Source organism: Balaenoptera borealis (assembly GCF_965194805.1).
Source record: "Balaenoptera borealis genome assembly, chromosome: 5".
In the NCBI taxonomy this organism is placed as follows: domain Eukaryota; kingdom Metazoa; phylum Chordata; class Mammalia; order Artiodactyla; family Balaenopteridae; genus Balaenoptera; species Balaenoptera borealis.
Genome location: NC_138862.1, coordinates 5,837,600 through 5,862,485, shown reverse-complemented (window position 1 = coordinate 5,862,485; position 24,886 = coordinate 5,837,600). Strand labels below are relative to the sequence as shown.

The 24,886-nt window shown below is 43.3% G+C and overlaps 1 protein-coding gene across 2 annotated transcripts in view; it reads left to right on the top strand.

The window, feature by feature from the left end:
* The window catches only part of IGSF5 (immunoglobulin superfamily member 5), a 56,083-nt gene extending 45,189 nt beyond the window's left edge, over positions 1-10,894 (top strand). For both annotated transcript variants that reach the window (XM_082393824.1, XM_082393822.1), the window contains exons 10-11: positions 7,916-7,988; positions 10,683-10,894. In XM_082393824.1, coding sequence (XP_082249950.1) covers positions 7,916-7,988; positions 10,683-10,726 — 117 coding nt within the window. In that variant the 3' untranslated portion in view covers positions 10,727-10,894. The remainder of the gene's footprint in view (positions 1-7,915; positions 7,989-10,682) is intronic.
* The last annotated feature ends 13,992 nt before the right edge of the window (positions 10,895-24,886 follow it).

Genomic DNA, 24,886 nt, shown 5'->3' with positions numbered 1-24,886 from the left:
ACCATGATTTTTAAAGTATTTCTTCATCATAAATCACATTTGGTCTCTACCCTGGACCCCCTCCTATGAATTGACAACTAACTCAAGGGGTATTTGCTGGTACAAAGTGGGGCTGTGTTCTGTTCTGTACTGTTCTGATTGGTCGGTGCCCCTACACTACCCACTCTGATTGGGTGGTGCCCATACACTATCTGTTCTGATTGGGTGGTGTTCCTGTTTTATAGGTTGTCAAATATTTTGTATATGCCCGCTACTTAGAGGATCCTAAAAAAAAGATCACCTCTTCTAAGACTGTGTCCCTAATGTGAGGGAATTGGTCACTATTTTCTTTAGAGTAGAACTAAAATGCAAAATTTCGAAACACCATGAATATAGCTATATCACTTTTGTCACCTACAAATTGGCACTTGCCATCTAGATTTACAAGGATTAAATTATGAGCCACTGCAGCTGCTGACCTTCAACACCGTCTGAAAGGAGTTCAGGGTGGAGATGAGGAGTGAGGCCCTCTGTGCTCTAGAAAAAACTGGCAGAACAGGCCTTCAGATAGTTATTTTCAGGAGATGGTTTTTATGAGCCTAATTCTTGCATCTCCACATATCTAGAAACACATTAAAATCCTTCATGGTGACGTCTGCTCCTTGCGACTAGCAGTAACCTTCACGAGACTAGCAGAACCTTCTGCAAAAAATATGTGCTTGATGGCATGGACTCCCCCTTCACCACAAAATCACATATGTACTGACCTTCTCCCCTGCCTCTTTAGAACAGTCTCTCAGAGCTATCTGAGATGCTGTCTCCTGGCCTATAGTCCTCATCTTGCCCCCAATAAAACTTAACTCACAACTCTCACGTTGTGCATTTTTTTCAGTTGGTACTTTCCAAAGAGTCCTTTTTATGAGAAAAATTGACAATTCAACTGCTTAAAAGTGAGACTCTTGTTTATTATAACTTCTTTACTCCCTGTCAATGTGATCCTGTCTCCTGCCTCCATCCTTGAATGGGTACAAGTCAAAGATAAAGCCCAGAAGGTTCAGGAGACCTTCTGGTCTCCTGTTAAGCAGAGCTGTTCAGTGAGTGAATTCCATATTCTTCGCTTCATAGTTTACTCTCCTTAAATTGCCACAGGACACGGATCCTGAGACAAAGCAAATGTCATGTCATTTACACTTTTTGTAACCTTTACAGAACCTAGCATTCTGGAGGCACAGAGTAAATATTGACCTCAAACAAGTCAATATTGAGAAACACAGTATATTGAAGTATAATGAATATTTGCCATCTGCCTACTATAAGAATCATATTCTTGTGGTTATTTTAGAAGTCGGTGGGGGGTTGCATGTAGAATATAGTTGAACGTCAAGTTTTAAACTCTGGAGATCAATGCCGAATGATCTTCATAGAAATTTCTTCAATTTGCTATGTGCTTGGTGAATCAGTCTATAATATTTTTTCATTTATCAGGCTCGGGAAGTTTTCCTGTGTCACAAATAAAAAGGTTCTTTCTTATAGTAGCTTATTCTACGAGTAAGTTTTCTCAAAGGGACCCCTAGCTAGTTTTTATTTTGCAAGGGGTATGGATATTTTATAAACAAAACTATCTAGAGCTGCTCTGTCCAATACAATAGACACACGTGGTTATTTGCATTTAAATTATTTGAAATTAAGTAAAATATAAGATTTATTTCCTCAGTCCTACTAGCCACATGTCAAGTGCTCAATACCACGTCTGGCTAGTGGCTACTGTATTGGACACGCAGATTACAGTCTTCATTGTTGCAAAAAGTTTTTTCTGGACAGTGCTGACCTAGAGCTAGCTACTTGGAAATGACCTTGATGTGTCAAGGGTGGGCTCTTTTACACAAGCACGCAATCCATGTTTTCTCTCAGTGTTATGTCTGTGTACTTGCCAGTTTCTATTTAGGAATCCTGCAAACCCCAGGGCAGCTCTCAACTGATAATGGGATTTTGCTGATGTGGCAAATTTATCTCTCACTCCTGCAGTGCAGAGAGCTGAAGCAGCCTCAAGGGGAAGGGGTGAGAGGAGTCAAAACATCACGACCAAGGGTGTTTCTCAGAAAGATAGATACGGCTCTCTGCTAATAAATGGCTGATGAAGGCCCAGATATATTTAAACAAATGTTCCTCAGAGCCTTGATTCATAAAATGCTACCCAGGGAGACCACACCTGCCCATCCTTCCAAGGGTCTTTGACCCTGGTTATGCTGCCAGATTCCAAGCCTGCCCTATGGAGTCAAGGATCTTTCATCGTTTACTTACGAGTAGGACTCAAGTCATAACGTCAACACATTGAAGATAATTGGAGAGGTCCAATAGAAGCACTTCCTTTGCTCTATGTGGCCCTGTTCTTGGAAAACACTTAGGGGCATGAAGGCTGGGTTGCCAGTTCCTAGGCGGTGATGACCTCAGGGTGAATGGATGCTGCGGAGGATACAGGAGATGCTGTGTCAGCATCTGGACCTGCCATTTACGTGAGTACGATGCCCTTGGGGAAGAACACGTGTCCTGTGCAAAGAGGGAGGAAAATGCTCTCTGTGGAACAGATGGGAGCATGGAGTTCAGAGACGAGAGGAATAGGTGAGCGGCAAGACAGGAGGGAGGGTTCAAGGGCACGTAGGATGGGATAGATGGCAGTGCAGCAGGCCTGTGAAGGATGTGTATGTCTGCGGAGCTGTCACCATCCATAGGGCTGACGGGGTAGGAGAGGTGGCCAGCCCTGTATGGAGAGGGTCTCTGACGGTTGCTGGGCCACAGGTAGAGGGACACAGCCAAGCTCTGGAAAGTTGGCAGGGAGGGAGTCAGGTGACAAAGATGCCACCTCCTCACTCTCCTGCTCACCAAGCCCATCCAGAGCCAGGGGTCCAGGGAGCCCACTGATGGCATCCACACGGGATGGAGAAGGGCGAGGGCAGCCAATGGATGGGAGAGGCAGGCAGAAGACACCGAGCCAGGAGGGTTTGGCAACCTTTAGGAAACAAATCAAGGCATGGAGACATGTCTTGTGCTCGTGACATCACGGGGAAAGACGTTTTGCCTTGTAGGGTTCTGCTTTTTCCTCTCCTTGGGGTGAATCCATTTAACGAAAGAGGACACACATGGCGGGGAAAGGAATTTGGCTGCATTGAAGTTGAGTAAGTCATGTCTTTGGTGACACATCAGTAGAACAAAGGGATTGAATTGTGGACCCCTGAAGTCCCTTCTGGTGCTTACCCTCGTGGAGATGTTCACACACAGACACACATGCACACATACACGCCCTGCCCTGTCTTCACCTGACATGGCCCAGTTCATAGGCCCGAGGCTGCCCTGCTCTGAGTGCGTGCAGGCCTCCCTCATCCCCGCAGCATTTGGAGGGAGCTGCGTTCCCCTGCAGATGGTAAATATTTAATTCTCACCCTGCACAGCCTGTAAATCATGCCACAGGCCACGGCCTCGGATGAGACTCACTCTCCAACGTTTATGAAGCAGGTGCCCTGGCTTCTCAGCCTGGAAAATGCAGAGTTTGGGGCAGCAGGCTGGGTCCTGAGCTGAAACAACCCCAAAACTGTCTTCCTTCTTTTGTTGGGTGAGACATGTTATTTCTAAAACTACAGTGAGATTCAGGACCCTGCGGGCTGGTGGGAAGCTTTGTGAGAATCATTGCTCAACCAATGGCTTCAGAATGAGAGATTCATGCTTGGCCTCATAATCATACTGTGTTGACAAAGCAGAAGATGTATAAGATTCCAGTAAAGTCTATGGGGAAAATGTAGTACAGAATGTATTGATTACATTTCTCTACAGAAACCTTAAGAATGTGGGATGTTTCACAGAGTAACTTAATTTGGGAACTCTTGGTAATAACTGCTTCAATTTCATGGCTAATAAAGTCTGTGGTAGTTCAAATCATAGCACATTATTGTCTAAATCAAAAACCAATTTTAAAAATTCTGGTTGATCTAGTTTTGTTTGTTTTCCTCAGAATGTACAAATTGGACTGAATTAAAGGAAATGCAGTCAGCACGAAGGCTTATATTATGGCAACAGCCTCTTCACAGTTGTGTGGTGTACACGCGTGCATGTGTGTGTGTTTGTGTGGTGTGTGTGTATGTGTGGCTCTATGTGTGGGTGTATATGGTAGTATATATATGTGTGTGCATGTGTGTGTAAAGAGCAAAGTTAAGGGGAGAGACACTAGTTTTGTGTCTACCTCGGGGGCCAACAAACTCTAGCCCATGAGTCAAACTCAGCTGCTGCTTAGTTTTATATGGCCCATGAACTAAGAATGGTTTTTACATTTTGAAGTGGTTGAAGAAAATTGAAAGAAGAATAATATCTCATGACATGTGAAAATTAGGTTAAATTCAAACGTCTGTGTCCACAAGTAAGATTTTTTCGGTACCCAGTCAATATTTACATGTTTTCTGTGGCTACTTTCAGGCCTGATGGCAGAGTTGAGCCGCTGAGACCATTTAGCCCACAAAGCCTGAGATAGTCACTATAAGATAGCCCTTTGCAGAAGAAGTGTGCCCACCTGCCTCATGCACACAGGCAGTTTCATGGGTTATTTCCCTTAATCCTCGCTCAGTCCTGTGCGGTTCCAATGAACAAAGTGAGCTCATAAGCTGTGGTCACAGAGCAACATGTATGCCTTCTGACCCCAGGCCTTTCGGACTCCTAGGCTGGTGCTCTGCCTACCCTCTGTGCAGGGCAGAATCTCCCCTGCATCTCCACCACTCTTAGGACGAAATCTAAAATCCTGCCAAGGCCTCCAGGGATCAGCTGGGTGTATCCCCAACCCTCCCTGGCCAGGCACCACTCTCTACAAATCCCACTGTGGTCTCCGAAGCACGGAAGGTTCCCCCGGGGTCTGTGGTCCTGCCCACCCGAGGGTCTTTGTTCCTGCTTGGATCACTCACTCCTCCTCCCCTCACTTTGTCCAACTCCGGCTGATCCTTCAGTTTATCCTTGGTGAAGCCTTTTGGATGTTTCTGTACTCTGTCAGTTAGCCACTCTTCCTGCTGTGGTTCCGGGCGGGAGCTGCCCGCACAGAAAGATGCCCGTGAAGGGCCAGAGGCAATGCACGTGGAAGGGTGGTGTGCAGCTTCCCGTGCCCTGGGAGCTCACGCCTGCGGAGGCTGGCCTGCTGCCTGCTGGATCTGCAGCCCCTCCAGCACTGTCGTGACCTTCTCCTTTGCTTCTCTGGGTCCTGGCACGTGTGTGTGGCTCTAGGGGGAAGGGTGCCAGCTTCTGCAGGGCGACTGCGTCATTGCGGGTGGGTGAGCTGAGAGAAAGGCAGGCGGCCGTGTTTCTCCCCGGGTTCAAGTTTGCGTGGCTGCTGACTGTTGCTTCACACCACACTCTTCTACTGGGGCCTGATTGCAGGGACCACGCTTGCGGTGGGCTTCTCAGCTTCCCTTCGCAGGCCCTGGTTAGTGACTCTTTTCTGACCATCTAACCCTCCGCTTCTGGACCTTTTCCTCCCTGGCATCTCCTGTGATGTGGGAGGTGGAATTCTGGTAATTAATCCCTTACTCTGTATCACTCGGAACTTTCTGCTTCCCTAATGGAACTCTGACTCTCTCCCTGCTGGGTTAATGCTTCCATGCTGCTAATATGTCATTTTAGGCGTCTCCTTCATTGCATTAATGACGTAATTGTGTAATTAATCACGGACTGCCTACTTTCCCATTAAGTTCCGCGAAGGTGGGAGGGCTTCTCCTCCACCTGCTCCCACATGGCCCTGGCGTTGCTCCCATCGGGGCAGGTGCATTCCGCGTGGTCTATAAATGTTTGCAGAATGAACGATTTATTCCAGAACCAGCAAGGGAACATGGAAATTGGTTTTGCTCTTAGGCTGTGGTTCACATTATTTTCAGAACCTCCAGGCTGTCGAGACCCGTTGACCAAAACACACGTTAGTGGCCACTCTCCCCTCCTTGGCTCACCTGGTTCCACAGTGTCCCCAGCCAAGGGGACACAAGCTGAGGCTCAAAGACGCACAGTTAAGGTAATCATCACGATTTAAAAAAATTTTGTGGGGGTTGTTGCAGAGTTAGATTTTTCCTTTTTGGAGCTTAGAAGCCCCCAGAAACATGATGCAGAGGAAACACCCTGCAAAGAAGCAACTGGGCTTGCAGCCAACTTGCTCTGTGACCTCCTCTGAGTCATGGCATCGTTGGTCAAAGGCGTGGCCCTTCTTCTGGTGTAGGTGCAATGCTTGAACTTCTTAGTGATTGACAGTCCTGGTGACTTTCAGTTGAGGGCGGGTTCCTAGATGTCCTGCAATACTTGGGAAAAGCCTGAAAAATTTCAAATATCCCATCTGACATCTACGTAAGTGATAACTCTGTTTACTTGAGCCTATATTTCACTATAAATATTTCACAATAAAAAAATCATAAAGTATAGTTATCATGTGTGTAAGGTATATCTAATTTTCTATGAATGAAGCTACCTTGAAAATCAAGGGAAAGTTAAAGTTGGTTTTGGGAGAAGCTTCTTCAAGACTTGTTTGCCATTTTGGAAAACCGCATCACTGATAACACTGCTACTTAGAATATCTGAGTTGCTATTACAGCGTACTGGGATCCATCTGGATTTATAGCTGCTGCATCCTTGGTAATTCTTATTGTAGATTCAGGGATTTGACTACTTCATATGTCTTCTGGTGTTGTCCTACTGGGTGTTATTTTTGCTGTCTTATAAATGACTTCCCTTTTATATCTCCTTTATTTTTAAAAAAATTTATTTTATTAAAAGTAGTTGATTTACAATGTTGTGTTAACTTCTGCTGTACAGTAAAGTGGTTCAGTTATACCTATATATATATACATTCTTTTTCATATTCTTTTCCATTACGGTTTATCACAAGATGTTGAATGTAGTCCCCTGTGCTCTACAGTAGGACCTTGTTGCTTATCCATCCTATATACACTAGTTGGCATCTGCTGACCCCAATCTCCCAGTCCATCCTCCCCCTGCCCTTCCCCCCCAACCACAAGTCTGTTCTCTTCATCTGTGAGTCTGTTTCTGTTTCATAGATAGGTTCATTTGTGTCATATTTTAGATTCCACAGATAAGTGATATCCTATGGTATTTGTCTTTTCCTTTCTGACTTACTTCACTTAGTGTGATTATCTCTAGGTCCATCCATGTTGCCACAAATGGCATTATTTCATTCTTTTTTATGGCTGAGTAGTATTCCATTGTATATATGTACCACATATTCTTTTTTTTTTTTGAATTTTATTTTATTTATTTTTTTATACAGCAGGTTCTTATTAGTACCACATATTCTTTATCCATTCCTCTGTTGATGAACATTTAGGTTGTTGCCATATTTTGGCTATTGTGAATAGTGCTGCTAGTCTATGAACATAGGGGTGCACGTATCTTTTCAAATTATAGTTTTGTCTGGATAGATGCCCAGGAGTGGGATTGCTGGATCATATGCAACTCTATTTTTAGCTTTTTGAGGAAACTCCATACTGGTTTCCATAGTGATTGCACCAATTTACATTCCCACTAGCAGTACAGGAGGGTTCCCTTTTCTCCACACCCTCTCCAGCATTTGTTATTCATAGACTTTTTAATGATGGCCTTTCTGACCTGTGTGAGGTGGTATCTCATTGTAGTTTTGATTTGCATTTCTCTAATAATTAGTGTATACCTCCTTTATATCATATACAGGGCATTATGTTGGAGTTTTTATCTTGAAATTTAGGTATGTAGTTAAGTTACATTATCTATGAATTTAATTTCAGAAAAGTAAAATAGACATTGCAAAATAATTGTTACTCATATGCAAAATAATCTTTACTCATATGGCGTTGCATTTGAAAGTGTAAGAGTCTTTAGACTATCTGCTCATGATTGTCGTTTTAGCTTTAAAATATCTCTGTGTTTCCCCCAGTCCACAGAGTCACGTGTGGCTTCTGAAGGAGGTTTGGCAAAGGGAAAAGAGAGGAATCCCCCAAACTGTTTAGGTATGTTCAGGTATTCATTTTTTCTCTTCCCATCTGTTGTTTTTCTTAACTGGATATTTACACATTCCTTGGAAGTTTTCAGAGCCTCGTGGTAATTATTGTGCTGGGCTTGACATTGTCTTTTTGCAAAATGTGTTTCTGCCGGTGCTGAATTCAGCATTTACATGCAGCTAAGGTGCCACTTAAAATTGGATGTGGGTTCCACTCCTGCCTAGGATGGAGAAAGCTGGAAAGAACATCACTCAGACGTTCATGAGAAAAAGCCAGATAAGCTACAAAATCATAGCTTTTCCTGAACCCATCAGAGTGGTAATCGAGTAGCCTGAATTCCAAGGGGGGCAGAGTCTCTCCCCTGAGAAAAGTCAGGACACAAGTACTGCATCAGAACAGAGAGAAAGTCACCTCTGCCATAAAAGTGTTTCAAAGAAATCAGCAAAATTTAACTAATCGTTACAGGCCTAGTGTGGACTAGCATGGGGACAGCAGAGAGACCCCCAGACGTAATGGGGTTCACACTCACCCCCAGACTCTCTCCTATGGAGCTCCACCTGGGACTCTCCAGGTGGATCGGGTGTGAGGCTGGAGAGAGCCTCGTTGGTGGTGCAGGCCTGCAGACAATCTAGGTATCATTGCAGGGGTAGAGTGGGCAGGAAGTTGGGGGGAGGGTCAGGAAACCCCACCCTAAGGCCTGATCCTTCACTCAAAGCCTTAAGCTTCTGGGAGAAGAGGCAGTGGGATCTGTAGCCTCCAAGGTGCAGGTACACACCCACTGCTGCTGAGGGAAGGAGAGAAGACGGACCCTCTAGCCGGGAGAGGGGCAGAGAAAGCCATGGGCCCAGAATCCTACACACACCACTAGGATCTCCTGTCGCTGGGGTGGGTAGGGAGCGCTCTTGTGTAGGACTCACTGAAGATACAGAGCAGCTTGACCTTCATGGGAAGAAGGCTCAGGGATACCCAAAAAGCTCCACCATCAAGTCCCAAGCACACAGGACCATCTGAGGCTGATGCTGGGCTGGGTGACAGAGATGCCGGGCACGTCCTCCTGCCAGCCCAACAAGGACCGAGCAGCCAACAGCAGGCTGCAGGGGAAGGAGCGAGAGCACCCAGAAGCTCAGGAAACTCAGAGAGGCAGCTGCGCAGGGCTGCGTGAAAGTTGAGGATGGGGCACAAACACAGAGAAGAACCTTTCTGCACTCCAGCCCCCACCTGAGCACAGAGCATCTTAGGGAAAGTCAAGCCTTTGGTTCCATGAAGGTAACTGGATCAGTCAGCTTGGGCTGCCATAACAAAGTACCACCGACTTGGGGGTTTGGAACAACAGAATTCATTTTCTCACAGTTCTGGAGGCTGGAAGTCCAAGATCAATGTGTCAGCAGGGTTGGTTTCTCCTGAGGTCTCTCTCCTTGGCTTGCAGACGATGACTGTCTTCTCACTGTGTCCTCACATGGTTTTTCCTCTGTGCACATGCATCCCTGGTGTCTCTTCCTCTTCTTATAAGGACATCAGTCAAGTTGGATTAGAGTTCACTCTTTTGACTTCATTTAACATTTATTACCTCTTTAAATGTCCATCTCCAAATGCAGTCATGTTCTGAGTTACTGGGGGTTAGGGCTTCAACATCTGGATTTTGGGGTGAGCAACTCAGTCTACAACAGTAACAATAAAAAAAAAAACTGAAACCCAGTTCGATCCTAGATTTACTCAATTCCTCACACTTTTAAAAAATCACCTGCCATTATATTATAAATTCTTTCCCTGTTGCTGTACAATCTTTGTAGTTGCCATGTTTAATGGCTACATAATATTTCTTCATGTGGTTTTGTCATCCTTATGTTCCTTATTGTTGTTACACATTTTAGGTTAGTGCCGTATTTTTTTTCTGCAAGTAAAAATCTTTATGCACATGTTTTTCCATGTGCATAAATGATGATTTTAGAATCATCCCTTAGTATAGATTCTAAAAAGAGACATTATTGCATCAAAGGGCATGACCCCTCTCATGGGCTAAATTGTGTCTCCCCCAAAATTCATGTGTTGAAGCCCCTAACCCTAATATGATAGTATTTGGTGGTGGGGCCTTTGGGAGGTAATAGGGTTAAACAAGGTCATAAGGGTGGGGCCCTAATCCGAAGGGATTGGTGTCCTTATAAGAGGAGGAGGAGACACCAGAGAGCTCTCTCTCTCTCTCTCTGAGCAAACGCCCACAGAGGAAAGGCCATACAAGCACACAGTGAGATGGCAGCCTTCTGCAAGCCAGGAGGAAACATCACCAGGAATCAAATTTCCTGGCACTTTGATCTTGGATTTCCAGCCTCTAGAACTGGGAAAAAAAAATTTCTGTAGTTAGAGCCGCCCCTTCTGTGGTATGTTGCATGGTAGACTGAGCAGACTATTACAACCCATTTCCACACATGCATTACTTATCTATAAATGCCCATATTAAAAGTTAGCTGCTTTTCTTCTGGCTGTTTACATAAACTTCTCTGTGCCTACCCCTTCTGAATAGACTTTTCTGTCATCTGTAACTTAAGATATTCAAATGCACTTCTCTCATTTAAATACTTTTTGAAAATCTATGTCAGATCCTAACACTGATATCCCATAATTCAAAAGTATATATTTTGTACTTTTAAGCTTATCAGTAACAAAGTGGTACCCTAATTCTGACATTTATTTTTCTCTTTTTTTTAGATCATCCCTTTCATGTACCAGGAAACAAACACATGAGCAAATGAACAAATAAGCAAAACAAAAAACAAAACTGAAAACACCCAAACGCCCCCAAACCAAAACACTCTAGAATTATACAAATTCATGCCTAAAGCTTATAAATATTTTTTAATATAGAGATTTTTCCAAAGTGTATTTTTATATGTTAATACATAAAGACTGTTATTTAAATACTTGTTGTTATGACATGATTCGTGTTCATTTAAAAAATAGAGGAAAACTTTAATAAAACATTTTTCTGTCATGTGAGTCAGCAAACACTGTGAGTGAAAGTTATATAAAAATTACAAATGAATAACTGAGGAGAGATTTACCACTGCTGGATGATCTGACTTTTAAGATAAACCCTTGATTTGCTCTGGGACATAGCTTTTCTGGGACTACAGAAGTATCCTGCCAAATTTGCTTCAGAACCTTTATTTTGCTATCTTCAGTTGAAGAGTCAGTCAATAAACATTCATTGATTTTCCAAGGTTCCTTAGGACACAAAGAATAAGATACTGTTCACATCCAATTTTCAAGTCATTTGTTTGTTAAAGTCTTGTTTTAAGGCTGGCTGCTGCTTACCATGGTCTCCCTGTAGACTTGTGTTTGGGTTCTCACATGAGCTAATATTGTCTGAGAGAGAGAGACATCTGTGCTTCTTGGGTCTGTCTACTTTGTGTTTCTTCAAAGACTGGCTATATTGCAGCCAATGTACAGGCCAGGACTTTCTGAGGAATTAGGGAAATTTTCAGATCATCCAAAATTGTCACTTAACAAAATTGGCTCATAAATTCAGTTACCTCCTCACTCAGTTTCTTGAGGACACACATAGCAAAATTGATGGGGTAAGGGGAGAGTTTTAGTGTGAGTCTCCTCCCCTACCAAAGGCCAAAGAAGGTGATTCCAAAGGCCTACCAAAGGCCAAAGAAGGTGATTCCACGAGGCGGGAGTTAGGGAGCGAGAGAGGGAAGCAGGGAAAGGGGAAGTCAATGTGCAGGCATGCATGTCACCAGTCTCGTCTATAAAGCCAGCAGGGATGCTGTTGACCCAGTGAGGGCTCCTTGAGGAAGGGTACGGGAGCCCCCGGAAAGAACCCCCTGAAAGACAATAGGCTGCAGCACCTGTCACCTGCTCCATCCCCACTGATGGGGACATTAATTTCCTTCTCCTTCTCTCCCAGCTTCTGAGAAAACCCTGCAGCACAAATGGGAAAGACTAAAGGTGACTGCCTGAGTCGGGAGTGGAAGGGGGCTGCAAAGTGCAAGATGAGTCTGAGGGATCCCCTAATTCCTCACATCAGTGGACAGTGGGTCGAGGAGGTGGTACTCAGGGCACCAGAAAGCATCTGCCTCAGGGACCCTCATCTCCCTTTTCCTTATCCTATTGATCGATTGACTCCACAATCAAACAAGCGAAGATGGGGGAGGAGGAGAAGAGGAGGACTTGAAAAAGCTCAGATTTGATGAATATAACTTTGGTACCCCGATTTGAAGACTAAGTCTTTCTGCTTTATTGGCAAACCGCTGAGAAATTGTGCAGAGCTTGCAGCTGCTCTTTGATTATGATAATTATAAGGAAATGAACGAATGAAGAAGCTCAGGGGTATAGATGAACATGCTTCCCTTGTCACTGATATGCAAGTGGTCCTCTCCATGGTCTATGGGAGTAACTAGACCTAAAAATGAATGAGTGTAACAGGCTCTAAACTCATGCATCTTTTCAGGGCCAATGTGGGCAGGCGCAAGGGCAACCTGCAAAATGCAAAATTTAGATCTATTCTCTGGAAAATGCACGACTCTTAAGCTTCAGTGACCAATGGAAGATCATGGTGAGAGGGCGTTGGCTACAATTGGTCATGTGTTGGGTTAGCACCAACGTACCCTTGACTTTTATTTCATCACTAAGATAAAAATAGTTAACGTCTGTCTGAATGTGACATGCCATGATATAAAGATGTAATTTGATGCCTTCTTAAAAGATTAAAACATAGAACAGACGGCTGAAGTAAGAGACTAGATAATGTAGCATCAACTGAGTAAATGTTTGAATGAATGTTTTGAAAAGTGAGCTGTTAGCCTCATTACCAAGTAGCAAGTTTGTGATTGAGGACAGTTGACTTCGGGGAGTGGGGTCTGGGAGATTTTGCTGTTGTTTTCATATAGCAGTGAGTTATTTGGAAAAAATTCATCTCAAGGGCTTTTCACATTTAGGAAGAGATAATGCTAAGAGAGGCGGTCAAGGATGGCGCGACTGGGACCCCAAAGATGACCCAGAGATGGGACTGTGGCCAGCAGTCCATCATACATGTTTTCCAGAGAAGAACACATCCTTTAGGCAATTTAGAAAGAGTTGTTATCAGAGGGCAGTCTCCTTTTTTTTTTTTTTAATTAATTTATTTATTTTTGGCTGTGTTGGGTCTTCGTTTCTGTGCGAGGGCTTTCTCTAGTTGTGGCAAACGGGGGCCACTCTTCATCGCGGTGCGCGGGCCTCTCACTATCGCGGCCTCTCTTGTTGCAGTGCACAGACTCCAGACGCGCAGTCTCAGTAGTTGTGGCTCACGGGCCTAGTTGCTCCGCAGCATGTGGGATCTTCCCAGACCAGGGCTCGAACCCATGTCCCCTGCATTATCAGGCAGATTCTCAACCACTGCATCACTAGGGAAGCCCCAGGCTCTTAATAATGTTGAATGAATGAGTAGAGAGATGGTGTGTGAAGCAAGGAAGCCCAGGAAAGGTTGTACAAAGACAGTGATGTGGTGGATTGTGTACTGATTCACGGTGCGAGGGAGGGAGGGCTCCAAGGGGAGAGAAGTCCTTGGAAGAGGAAGGAATATTACCAGTGGGTTAGGGTGAAGCCCAAGAGATGCTCAGGCAGCAGACAGGTGGTCTAGGGAGGAGCAGGTTCCAACGAGGAGCAGGGTGGAGCCCAGAGCAGAGAAGGTGGGAAACATTACAAAGGACCTGCCCTTGGGCTGGGTCTTCCATGATTCGTGGGGGATGGGTTACTGAGGATCTTCTCAGGGAGAGTGTTTGTATGGCCAGGGTCTCCTCAGATGACATTGACCACGAATCATCTTCCAGTCTGTAACCAAAGTCCTGAGCTTCACCTCCTGTTTTCTTGGTAGTAAGAGCTAGTCACTGGTGACCTGAGCAGTCTGCCTGGTCAGTGTCCCTACAGCCCCCTCCAAGGTCACAGCCAGTGATTCCTGCAGGAGGAGCTGCCTCTCTTGGGCTCATGTGTCACTGAAATATTTAAGGGGACCTCCCTCCCCCAGCTTCCCTGCCCGAGGATGGAATTAGAGCTGCTTAGTCACTTTCTTCTAAAAGGCCATCAGAAATCATCTCATCACTCTGTATGTACATCTCATTTAGGTCAGTCTCCACCAGAATGCCAAGCCTTTAAGGTGGTCTTTTTCCACCCTGATTTGTGCCCCATAAATTTCTTTGTATCCCTTAATAGGATTCAGTCTCCCGTCCCTTCCTCACCACTCAAAACCTTCCAGTGTATCCTCTGCAATCGAGTCTGTCATCCTCAAAATCCCCTGAACCTTCAATCTCTTCTCAGAAAGCTCTCTTCTTTCCCAGAATGAGATCTGCTCTCCCCTGAGGACACTGCCGTCCTTTTGAGTGGTGGCTGTTTCTTCTCCCATTCCCCACGGAACACAGGTTGGGAGCTGGGGTAGCGTCCTTTCTGCTTCATGTGGTTTCTCCCTGACCATTTTCTCCCTGCTTTCCTCGAAGATTCTGGCCTTTTGAGGTAATTGCCATTACCATATGTATTAGTCTTGGATTTTCCAGAGAAACAGAATAGATAGAATATATTTGTATATTTATATCTATATCTATTTATATCTCCTATAATAGGATATATTATTATAATACAATATAATGTTTTGTATATATTATATATTTTATATGTTTTATTTTAAATATATAGTATATATTTCTCTCTCTCTATATATATATACACTAAAATTTACTATATATATATTCTAAAATATGTGTATATATTTACTATAAGGAATTGGGTCACACCATTATGGAGGCTGAGAAGCTCCAATATCTGCAGTTGACAAGCTGCAGACCCAGGAGAGCTGATGGTAAAGTTCTAGTCTAAGATCAAAGGCCTGAGAACCAGCAGAGCTGATTTATGCAAGGTCCCATCTGGATCCGAGTCTGAAGGTAGGAGTAGACGGCTGTTCCAGCTTAAAGACAATGAGGCAGAGAGAAAGAGTTCTTTCTTACTGAGCCTTTTATTCTATTCAGACCTTCAACAGATTAGACAAGGCCACCCATACTGGAAGGGCAACCTTCTTTACTCCCATCTACCGATTCAAATTTTTTTTTCATTTTCTCACACATACCTTTACTTCTCCTGTCCTATATTTTTTTATTGGAGTATTGTTGATTTACAGTGTTGTGTTAATTTGTGCTGTACAGCAAATTGATTCAGTTATACATATATGTACATTCTTTTTTTTTTTTATAATCTCACCAAGAAACACCCTTGTAGACACACCCAGAATAATGTTTAACCATATGTCTGGGTGCCCTGTGGCCCAGGAAAGTTGACACATGGTATCAGCCATCACACCACACTTACCTGTCACCATCCTCAGCTCATCTTCTGGTCACTTCTCCTTGCTCATTGAAGATTTGAACACTTAGTTCATTCTTATTATCTGGGCAACTGTAGAGAAGATATTTTTATGTTTCTGTACAGTTAGGGTTTTCTGAGCCAATTTTATTGAAACTCGGGACCTGGGCTAAAAGAACAAGTCTTGGAAGATGAAGGGTGATGAGACAGCAAGAGGCTTTCCTGAGAGATCTACCTCCCTGGAGGTGTGTGTTTACATTTCAAGGTGGGGATGGGACTCAGCACCTTTGCATGTCCCTGGGTTCTCAAGCTGGAGACACTCACTTCCTCTCCTTCTTGGAGTCATTTATTTACATTCCAAACGGTAAGAACCCAGGATCCTTTCCAAGGGGGATTTTTTTCCCTAGGGAGTGACAAAAATCCTTTCCTTGACCAATTTCAGTTGGGCTCCTGCACATTCTCCTAGACTCATCTGTGTACTTCCTTCTAGAAGCCAGTTTTGGCAAGACCCTTGCTAAGTCGGTTTAACCAGAAGCCCCATCCTTGATATCTGATCAGGTTCCTCATCCTCCACCATCCCCCAGATGATATCTGGTCACTCTGGGCTGCCTCTAGCAAGAGTCTTGATAGGTTAGTTTACCCAGAACCCTCACTTACCCCTGATGTTTCCTCTCAGTAATTTCACCTCCACTGCACCCACCCTGCTCCTTGACTGTGATTCCCAATTGCCCACTCTGTACTCAGAGTTGAACCTGGTCTATACTGAGGTCTCTTTTTCCCTTTTGCAATAGTTCTGAATAAAATCTGTTTTTTACCACTTTCCTGTCCAACTCTGTTTTTTCTTAGATAGGAGATAAGTCTTAATTTTCTTTTTCAAGAAGGGGAGGAGGGCTACTATACAAGCCATCCTATTAAACTACTCAGATGCATATTTCCATTTGCAACTGCAGTACATGTAGGGGAACATCTGATGTAGCCTTCACTGCATCAACCCAGGGGCAAGAATTGGGGTGTGGGATGGGGAGGGGTGTAGTTATGATAAGTGAGTAAAATTAATTTATTCTTTCTCTGGGGACTCACATCTACCTCCAACTTCATATGAGGAAATATAGATACTGAACACTTCACATTGTCTTCAGCGCTGCTCTAGGTTCTCAGTGATTCAACATTCATGACAAACCTACATGCAGCTCCTTCTCAGCTCCTTCCTTTCCTCACTGCTCACACACAGGTTTTCTCTGTTTCACCTCAAGCATTTGCTCTTTTGGTCATTCTTTAGACCTCCGTAATTTTAATTCTAAATATATTTATCTCAAACTCCTCAATTATTATCTTTACGTACTTAAGTCCTGTGTCCCCACAATGCTTAGTCTACACCGGGGCCACTGGTTAGGGTTAGGTCCTCCTTTTTCACTGAGCATTACTCCTTTTTTTAAAACCCAGTTTAGAGTTCCTTGTCCTTAACTATAATCACTCCCTTGTGAATGCCCTCAGCTCTTTGCCCTTCTCAGATTTGCTTGGCAACTTCAGACGTGGCTGAAGTAAATTTTCTGACTATTTCACACCTGCTTCCAAGCAACCAAATGTGCTAGAAACAATTGCCAGCAGTGTTGACTGGTCCCACTTTGAATTCATTACATCACCTCACATAGTTCCTCAGCACTGCCCAGCTATCCTGTTACTTCCTCCATTCAATTCTTTCTATTACATCTAGAGAGAACTACTTCACACTTTCTCCTCTCTCCTTGGAACTGCCAATATCCTTTTGCATCAGTCAGTTTTTGCTGTGTAACAAGCAAGTACAAAAATCCCTGTACTTGCATACAACAGTAAGAATTTGTGATCGTGCTTACCGATCTATGGATCAGCAGGTTTGCTTGTTCCATGTGTCTCTTCTTATTCTGGAGGTCAGGGAAACATTCTTCTCATGACAGTGGGAGAAGTAAAGAGACCAGGCCCAGCTGGGCAAGGTCATTTCAATTCTCTGTTCATCTCACATTCACTCACATTCCACTGGCCAAACTAAGTCATAAGACCAAACCCCACATCAACATGGTGGGAAAGTCTACTCCTCCGATGGAGATGTTGGGGGAAGGAAGCACGTATTTGCTGAATGATAATCACTCCCAATTGATGATCATGTTTTATTTCAATTGCCAGCCCAACAAGAGTCTCTGTCTGACTCGTGCCCTCTGCCTTCTCTCTTGTGATAAAGGGTCTGCTGTGTCTAAACCCCACCCTCCAGAGTGCCCTGGACCCTCTCTCTTCTGGCTACTGCAGGTGGCTTCCCTGCACCATCAATTTTTCCTTCTCTCCTGGGTCACCCCCATCAGCAGACATGCTGACCAGCTCCCACACCAAAACATTGTCCTTCTTTGATTTTTCATCCCACTCTTGTCACCAACTCAACTTGCTGTTCTTTATAGCAAAATTCCTCAAAAAAGTTGCCCCAAATTACAGTCCACTGTCTCACCTCCAAATTCCAACAAGATTTTATTCTCCCGTTAGGATCACAGTGGTCAAGGTCACCAACAACCACCATCTTATGAAATCTAATGGATATTGTGGCATTCATCTTGACGCATTGGTGAGATTTGGTAGAGTTGCTCACTTCCTCCTTAAAATCTCTCATTTGGTTTCCATGAGGCTCCCTTCTCCCCCTCCTACTTTACTAACTTCTCTTCCCATGTTTTTTTCTTGTTGGTTGTTTAGGCTGCTTCTCTTCTTGTCATATCTAAATGTTGGTTCATTTTGGACTGAGTCTTTGATTTTCTTCTCTATCTACAATCTCTCCCTAGGTCTCATGGCTTTAAAAAACAGGCGTAAGCTGATAGTTCCACATTTTTATATTTGTCCTTGACTTTCCCCCTAAGCTTCAGACTTGTTATCCAAATTACTACTTGGCATCTCACTTAGATGTTGAATAGACACCTCAAATCTACCCATCAGTGCTAAATTTCTCCCCAAGCCCACTGCTTCCCATGTCAGTAAGTGATGTCACTTGGAGTCAGGCCATCTGGTTTTGGTTCTCCTTTTCACATCTTTCATCCATTGTCTTGTTGGAAATATCCTTCAAATACATCTGGAACCCATCTATTGTCACCACTTCTGTGGTTGACAACATAATGGCCCCCCAAAAATGTCCATGCTCTAATCTCTAGAACCTATGACTGTCACCTTACATGGCAAGAGGGACTGTGCAGATGTAATTAAGGTTGCAGACCTTGGATGGGAGATTATTTTAGATTATCTGGTGGCCCAATCTAGTTACATGAGCCCTTCAAAGTGGAAGCAGAAGGCAAAAGGTCAGTAAGAAAGATAAGATGTAAGAAGGACTCAACCACTGTTGCTGGCTTTGAAGATGGAGAAAAGAGGCCATGGGCTAAAGAATGTGGCAGCTTCTAGAAGCTTGGCACAGCTCTCATTTTAGAGCCTGAAAGGAAACAGAGACCTTGGTTCTGTACCCACAAGGAACTGAATTCTGACAACTCGAATGAACAGTAAATTCTTCCCTACAGCCTCCAGAGAGGAATGCAACCCTGCCAACACCTTCATTTTAGCATCATGAGACTGTATGGGACTTCTGACCTAAGGAACTGTAAGGTAATAAATCAGTGTAGTTTTAAGGCACTGAGTTTATGGTAACTCATTACAGCAGCAATAGAAAACTAATACAACCTCCATTACTATCACCCTGTAGAAGGCACCGTCGTCTCTTGGCAATAGTCTTCCCGTTGCTTCTACTTTACAAAATAACCAAAGTGATATTTAAAAATATAAACTAGAAAATGCCATTATCCTGTTTCAAAGCTATTCTTCTGCTCTAAAATCTTCTCAGCATATTTAGAAAAAAATCCAAATTTTTTTATCATGACACACAAATTTCTACATGTCTGATGTCTATGTAACTTTATAACCTTGAATTCTTTCATGTGTCTTCTCTCTCATTTTGCTTCAAAGACATTGATCTTGTTATTTCTAGAACAGACCAAACTCATCCCTGCCCCAGGGCTTTTATCCTTGCTGTAACTTTTCCCTTGAATCCTTGCTGTTTTTCCAGATATTCACCAGGTTTGTCCCCTCATTTCATCCAGTTCAGTGGTAACACGGCACCTCCACAGACAGGACTCTTGGTCGGCCATATCTGCAATCATCCCATGTCCCACTCCTGCCACCTCTATTCCTTCACCTGTTATACTATTTTTGATAGCATTTATTAGTATTCAAAATGGGTATTATAGTCTCTTTCCTTCGCTAGTTTATTGTCTGTCTCTGCCACTAGAAAATTAGCTTCATGAGGGCCCCTAAAATTTTGCCTTGTGTGTTGCTGTTTTGTGCATTGTTGGCTAGAACAGCTTCTGGCCTGTAGTAGGGTTTTAATATATTTTTGTTGAATGAGTGAGGAAGCACAGAATGTAGCTAGAGTATCTGAGTCTTTGAGTCAATGAATCCATCTCTTCTGCACCTCAAGTGCTTGGAGAGGGAATGGAGAGAGATGCTCTCCATTTTCTACATGATTACTTCTTTATCAGACATATCGACACATCAATTGGCTCACTGGGTGAAGGATCTCTGCAGAGCTTGGAAAGAAGTGGGGCTAGGTTGGGCTAGCACGTTGCTCATGTCCCAACACAGCGGAATCAGAGCCCAAGAGGCAAGGCAAACAGGGAGAGCATCTGACAGTGCTGGTCAGCTGCTGTCTCAGAACTTTGGGGCTCAGAGATGCAAGAGGCCATGGCATTTTGCTTGCTTCTTTGGTTTTTGGCTGAACTCACATGCTTTATGAATATAATGATGGCAAGAAGAAGGTTCTCCTCTCCTCCCATGTACAGGATGATCTGGTACCATGCTGTTACAGCCTGTGGGAGAGGTCACCGAGTGTGATCTTCCAATTAAGTCACACATCTAGCATCTCTCACTTCTGATGACATTGCTGAAGTGCTGAGACATCAGGGCATGCGATGTTAAAAAAAAAAAAAAAAACTTATTCATAGAACAACTCCTTCATCTAGCGAGGTGTGTACTTGGGTCTACATGACCAGCACAACGCCTCCAAATCACTGTGCGCTTCCTTCCACCCATGTTTCAGGACCCAGCTGGCACATTAGGACTCAAGCTTCTGTAGCTTCTTCATTTACATCATGTATTTTCTAGTAGTTTTGATCATCAGTTTTTTACTATGATTGGAAAATAGAAATTTACATTTTTTTAAATTAAAAAAGTACTTTGTCTTGGTCAAGTTCCTCTGCTGGTACCCTTTTCCTGGGTGATGTAGCATTTTGGAGCACATGTTAACTTTAGAATTTCTATCTGTAGCAATCTACAGCTTAGGAGTCACGTGGGGCCGCAGAGGAGCCATGCCCTGTGATGCCTAGAGATACATCCTATCATTCATTGGAGCTTACTCTGTGCCAGGCTCTGTGCTAAGAACAGCACTTTATATGCACAATCCCTCCTCCTCCATTCCCTTTTTGACTCAGTCCAGCTTCTTCCCCCAGCACAGTATGGAATCAGCTCCTGTCAAGGTCACCAATGACTACCATTTTGTCAGGATCAAAGACATCCACATGGGTTACCTCACAGGTCCTCTTGGCAGTGTTAGATCAAGTTGACCACTTCCTTCTCTTGGAAGACTTTCTTCTTTGGTTTCCAAGTTGATTCATTTTCTTGATTTTCTTCCTCCCTCAAACTGCCTTCATTATTGCTTGTTTTTACCAGATGACATGTTGGAAAATTCCTCGTGGTTGACTGTCCTTCTTTCTTCATTTATGTTTTCCCCTCAGGTGTTTTTTTATGGTCTCATGACTTTGAATAACATCTAAATGCTGATGACTTCCAAATTGATGTTCAACCCTGACTTCTTCCCTGAGCTCTAATATCATATATGCAACTGCCCCCTTGACATATCTATTTCAAGGTCTACTAGGCTGCTGAACCAAAAAGTTTAAAACAGAACTTTTGATCCCTCACTATAAAATGAAAAAAATAATCTAGAAGTAATCCTTGGTTCTTCTCTTTCCATTATCGACACATCCAAATCCATCAGCAAGTCCTGCTAGCTCTCCTTCCACAATGTACTTCCCCAACCCATCCACTTGGCTCATCCCCACAGCTCCCAAGCTGGTCCAAGCCATCATCACCGCCTCTCTAGACAACTGCCCTAGTCTCTTCACTGGTCTCCTTGCTTTCACTCTAGCTCCAGTACACGTCATTCTCCAAATAGTAAGGAGAGTCTTTAGAAATGTAAATCAGATAATACTATTTCCTTTGTTAAAACTATCCAATGACTTCTCATTATGAAATGGAGCAGGACCCTATGGGGCCTTCCTGGGACAAACCCTTGGCCCCCCTGCCCCATGTCCTCTGCCTGCCTCTTGTCTGTAGAAAACTTTAGACAAAGAATAAGTTTAATCAGAGAAGTGAGAAAATGCAGAAGTGAAGGAAAATAGTCAAACAGGACAAAATAATAATAGTTTAGTCATTACACAAAGTGAAGTACTTTTAGTTCCTCCTCAAGGGCTACAGATAATATTCTGAGCCATATCCTTTGAGCTGTTTTGTAGATACTGAAACCCCCACCAGGTGGAAGAAGTTAACTACATGATGACCAGACTGTAGCCATGACATAGCTGCTCCACCTTACACATTTTCAAGAACTGGCCTCAAGGAAATGGGAACAAACCAACCCTGGAACTAAAGATTAACTGTACTTAAAACAATCAAGATGACACTGATCAGACCATCACATGACCAATTTCAAGATGGCTGTCCGAGCTGACTGTGCTGCTGTGCATGTAGCTCCCTACTTCTGCCTATACACCCCTGAAACTCCCCTTTAAAAGCTCTTGTGCCCTAATCAGCAGTGGGGAGTTGGCTATTGGACATGAGTCCAGCTTCTCTCCCGGTTGCCAACCTCTGGGATAAAGCAACCTTTCCTTTCCTACCAACACTCTTCTCTTGAGTATTGGCTTTCGAGCAGTTAGCAGCTGGACCTGAGTTCAGTAACAATTATACTTAAGAAAAAATCCTCCAAGCTCTCTTAATCTGGCTCTACCTTATTTTTCTTTTTTTTTTTTTCCTTTATTTTTTTATTATTTATTTATTTATTTATTTACTTTTGGCTGTGTTGGGTCTTCGTTTCTGTGCGAGGGCTTTCTCTAGTTGCGGCAAGTGGGGTCCACTCTTCATCACGGTGCGCGGGCCTCTCATTATCGCGGCCTCTCTTGTTGCGGAGCACAGGCTCCAGATGCGCAGGCTCAGTAACTGTGGCTCATGGGCCTAGTTGCTTCGCGGCATGTGGGATCTTCCCAGACCAGGGCTCGAACCCGTGTCCCCTGCATTGGCAGGCAGATTCTCAACCACTGCGCCACCAGGGAAGCCCTCTACCTTATTTTTCTGACTTCAGTTGGCACCCCTACCCCTTCATCACCCATCGACATACTTATGCACTGGAATACCATGCTGCCAACTCCCCAGCCTACTTGTCTTCATTGGTCAATTTTGTTTCTATCTCAGGGCCTTTGTACTTGCTGATTCTCTGCCTTGAACACTGTTTCCGTACATCTTCACATCATTCAAGTCTCAGATTCATGTCACCTCCTCAGAGAGGCCTTCCTTGCCAGCTGAGGCTCAGAGAAGTACAGTAACTTCTGTGAGGCTGCTCCTCTAGTAAGTAACACGTTTGAGATCTGAGCCCAGGTAATTGAAATCCACATCCTGTGTCTTGACTACCATCTTCTCTGTCTTTATTCTTTCATAGTAGGGGCCAGAGAACACAGTATGATGCAGGGCTTGTTGCAGAAGACACAAGGGATGAAGGGAAGCAAAGGAGATGAATAAGGAAGAAGTGGGCCTGTGAGCATTTTTGGCAACAGCAGCAGAGCTCAGTAACAGAACAACTGGATGTTGAGTAAAATGAAGAGTAAGACTGTTAACTCCTCAGTACAGCCAAGAATAAGATGCTAGATCATAATTCATAGATTACAAGATCAGGACTACAAAACTAAACTGCTGTCCCCAACTAGAGAATATTATTTATTTCCTAGGAAAGTAAAATACAAGTAAGAACCTAACTCATATTTGTATTGTGGTTAGCGCCTTATACTTAGTTTAACAACTTAGTAAATACCCTCAGCAATTTATCACAGTGTGGTGGTTATTCTCAAGTAAGTCCTTTAGTTTAACCTTACTATTAAAATAATACCAGTGGGAAGTGGTTTGAGTAGAAATACCTAAAACTGGTGACCAACATTGTCACAGGATTGGAATTGGAAAAGACCAGGGGAATAATAATAGGAACAGTGAATGTATCAACTCTTGTGTTAGCTCATTTAGGTGTTCCTTATGGGTGAATCTCTACCCCAACCTTCCTGGGAGAGAGAAAGACATGAGGTTTCTATGACGGGGCCAAGAAAGATGGTAATTATATAAACACACTGAAACACCAGCATGATCTTTAGAGCATGTCCTGGGTTTAATAGTGTCCTCCCCAAATTCATATCCATCCAGAACCTGTGAATGTGACTTTGTTTGGCAATAGTATCTTTGCAAATATAATAAACTTAAAATTATTTGGTCTTAAGTCCAATATGACTAGTGTCCTTACGAATGGGAAAATTTGGACACAGAGCCATACACATAGGGAGAAATCCCTGTGAAGACAGAGGAAGAGATTGGAGTGATGCATCTGAAAGTCAAGGAACACCAAGGATTGCTGGCAACCACCAGAAGCTAGAAGAGTTGGAGGGATCCTCCCCTAGGGTCTCCAGAGAGCATGGCTCTGCCAATACTTAGATTTCAGAGGTGTGGGTTCTAGAACTGTGAGGGAATCTTCCTTTATAAACACCTAGTTTGTAATAATTTGTTATGGGAGCCTCAGGAAACTAATACAGTGCATCTAAGTAATTAGACATCATCAGATGCTCAATATAAGTAAAAATACCCCATAATCACTTTTTTTTGGTTATTGTTGAACCAGCTTATTCTTATTTTAAAACGTGGTTTCTAGCAATCTATATGAACAGATGGTGCATTCACAAGGTTGTCAATAAAAACTTAAACAGGAATGCGTGAAAAGCCTCCCTCCTTTCCCTGATCCATTTCCCTTCTCCCAGGCAATATTTTTCATTTGTTTCTCATGTAATCTTCCAGGAGAGTTTTATGCATATACAAATAATTCAAGGGCATATTCTCCCCCCATTTTTAAAGCAAATCATAGCATACTATATACTCTGCTTTGTACCTTGCTTTTTTTTCATTCAACTATTTATCTTGGGAAATTTTCCATGTGAGTGTATAAAGAACATCTTGATTTATTCTTACAGTTGCAAAAATTTCCATTGCATGCTTGGAAAGATGATTTATTTAGCTGGTGCTCTCATGATGGCCATTTAGATGGCTTCCAATATTTTGCTTTTATAAATGATGCTGCAACAAATAACTGTATACATATGTAGTTTCATGTGTTTGTGACTATATATGTAGGATAAACTGCACAAAAGTAAAATGACATAATCCTAAGGGCATGTGCACTTATTGTTTTTAAAAATTGTTTCATTGTGGTAAAATATACATACCATAAAAGT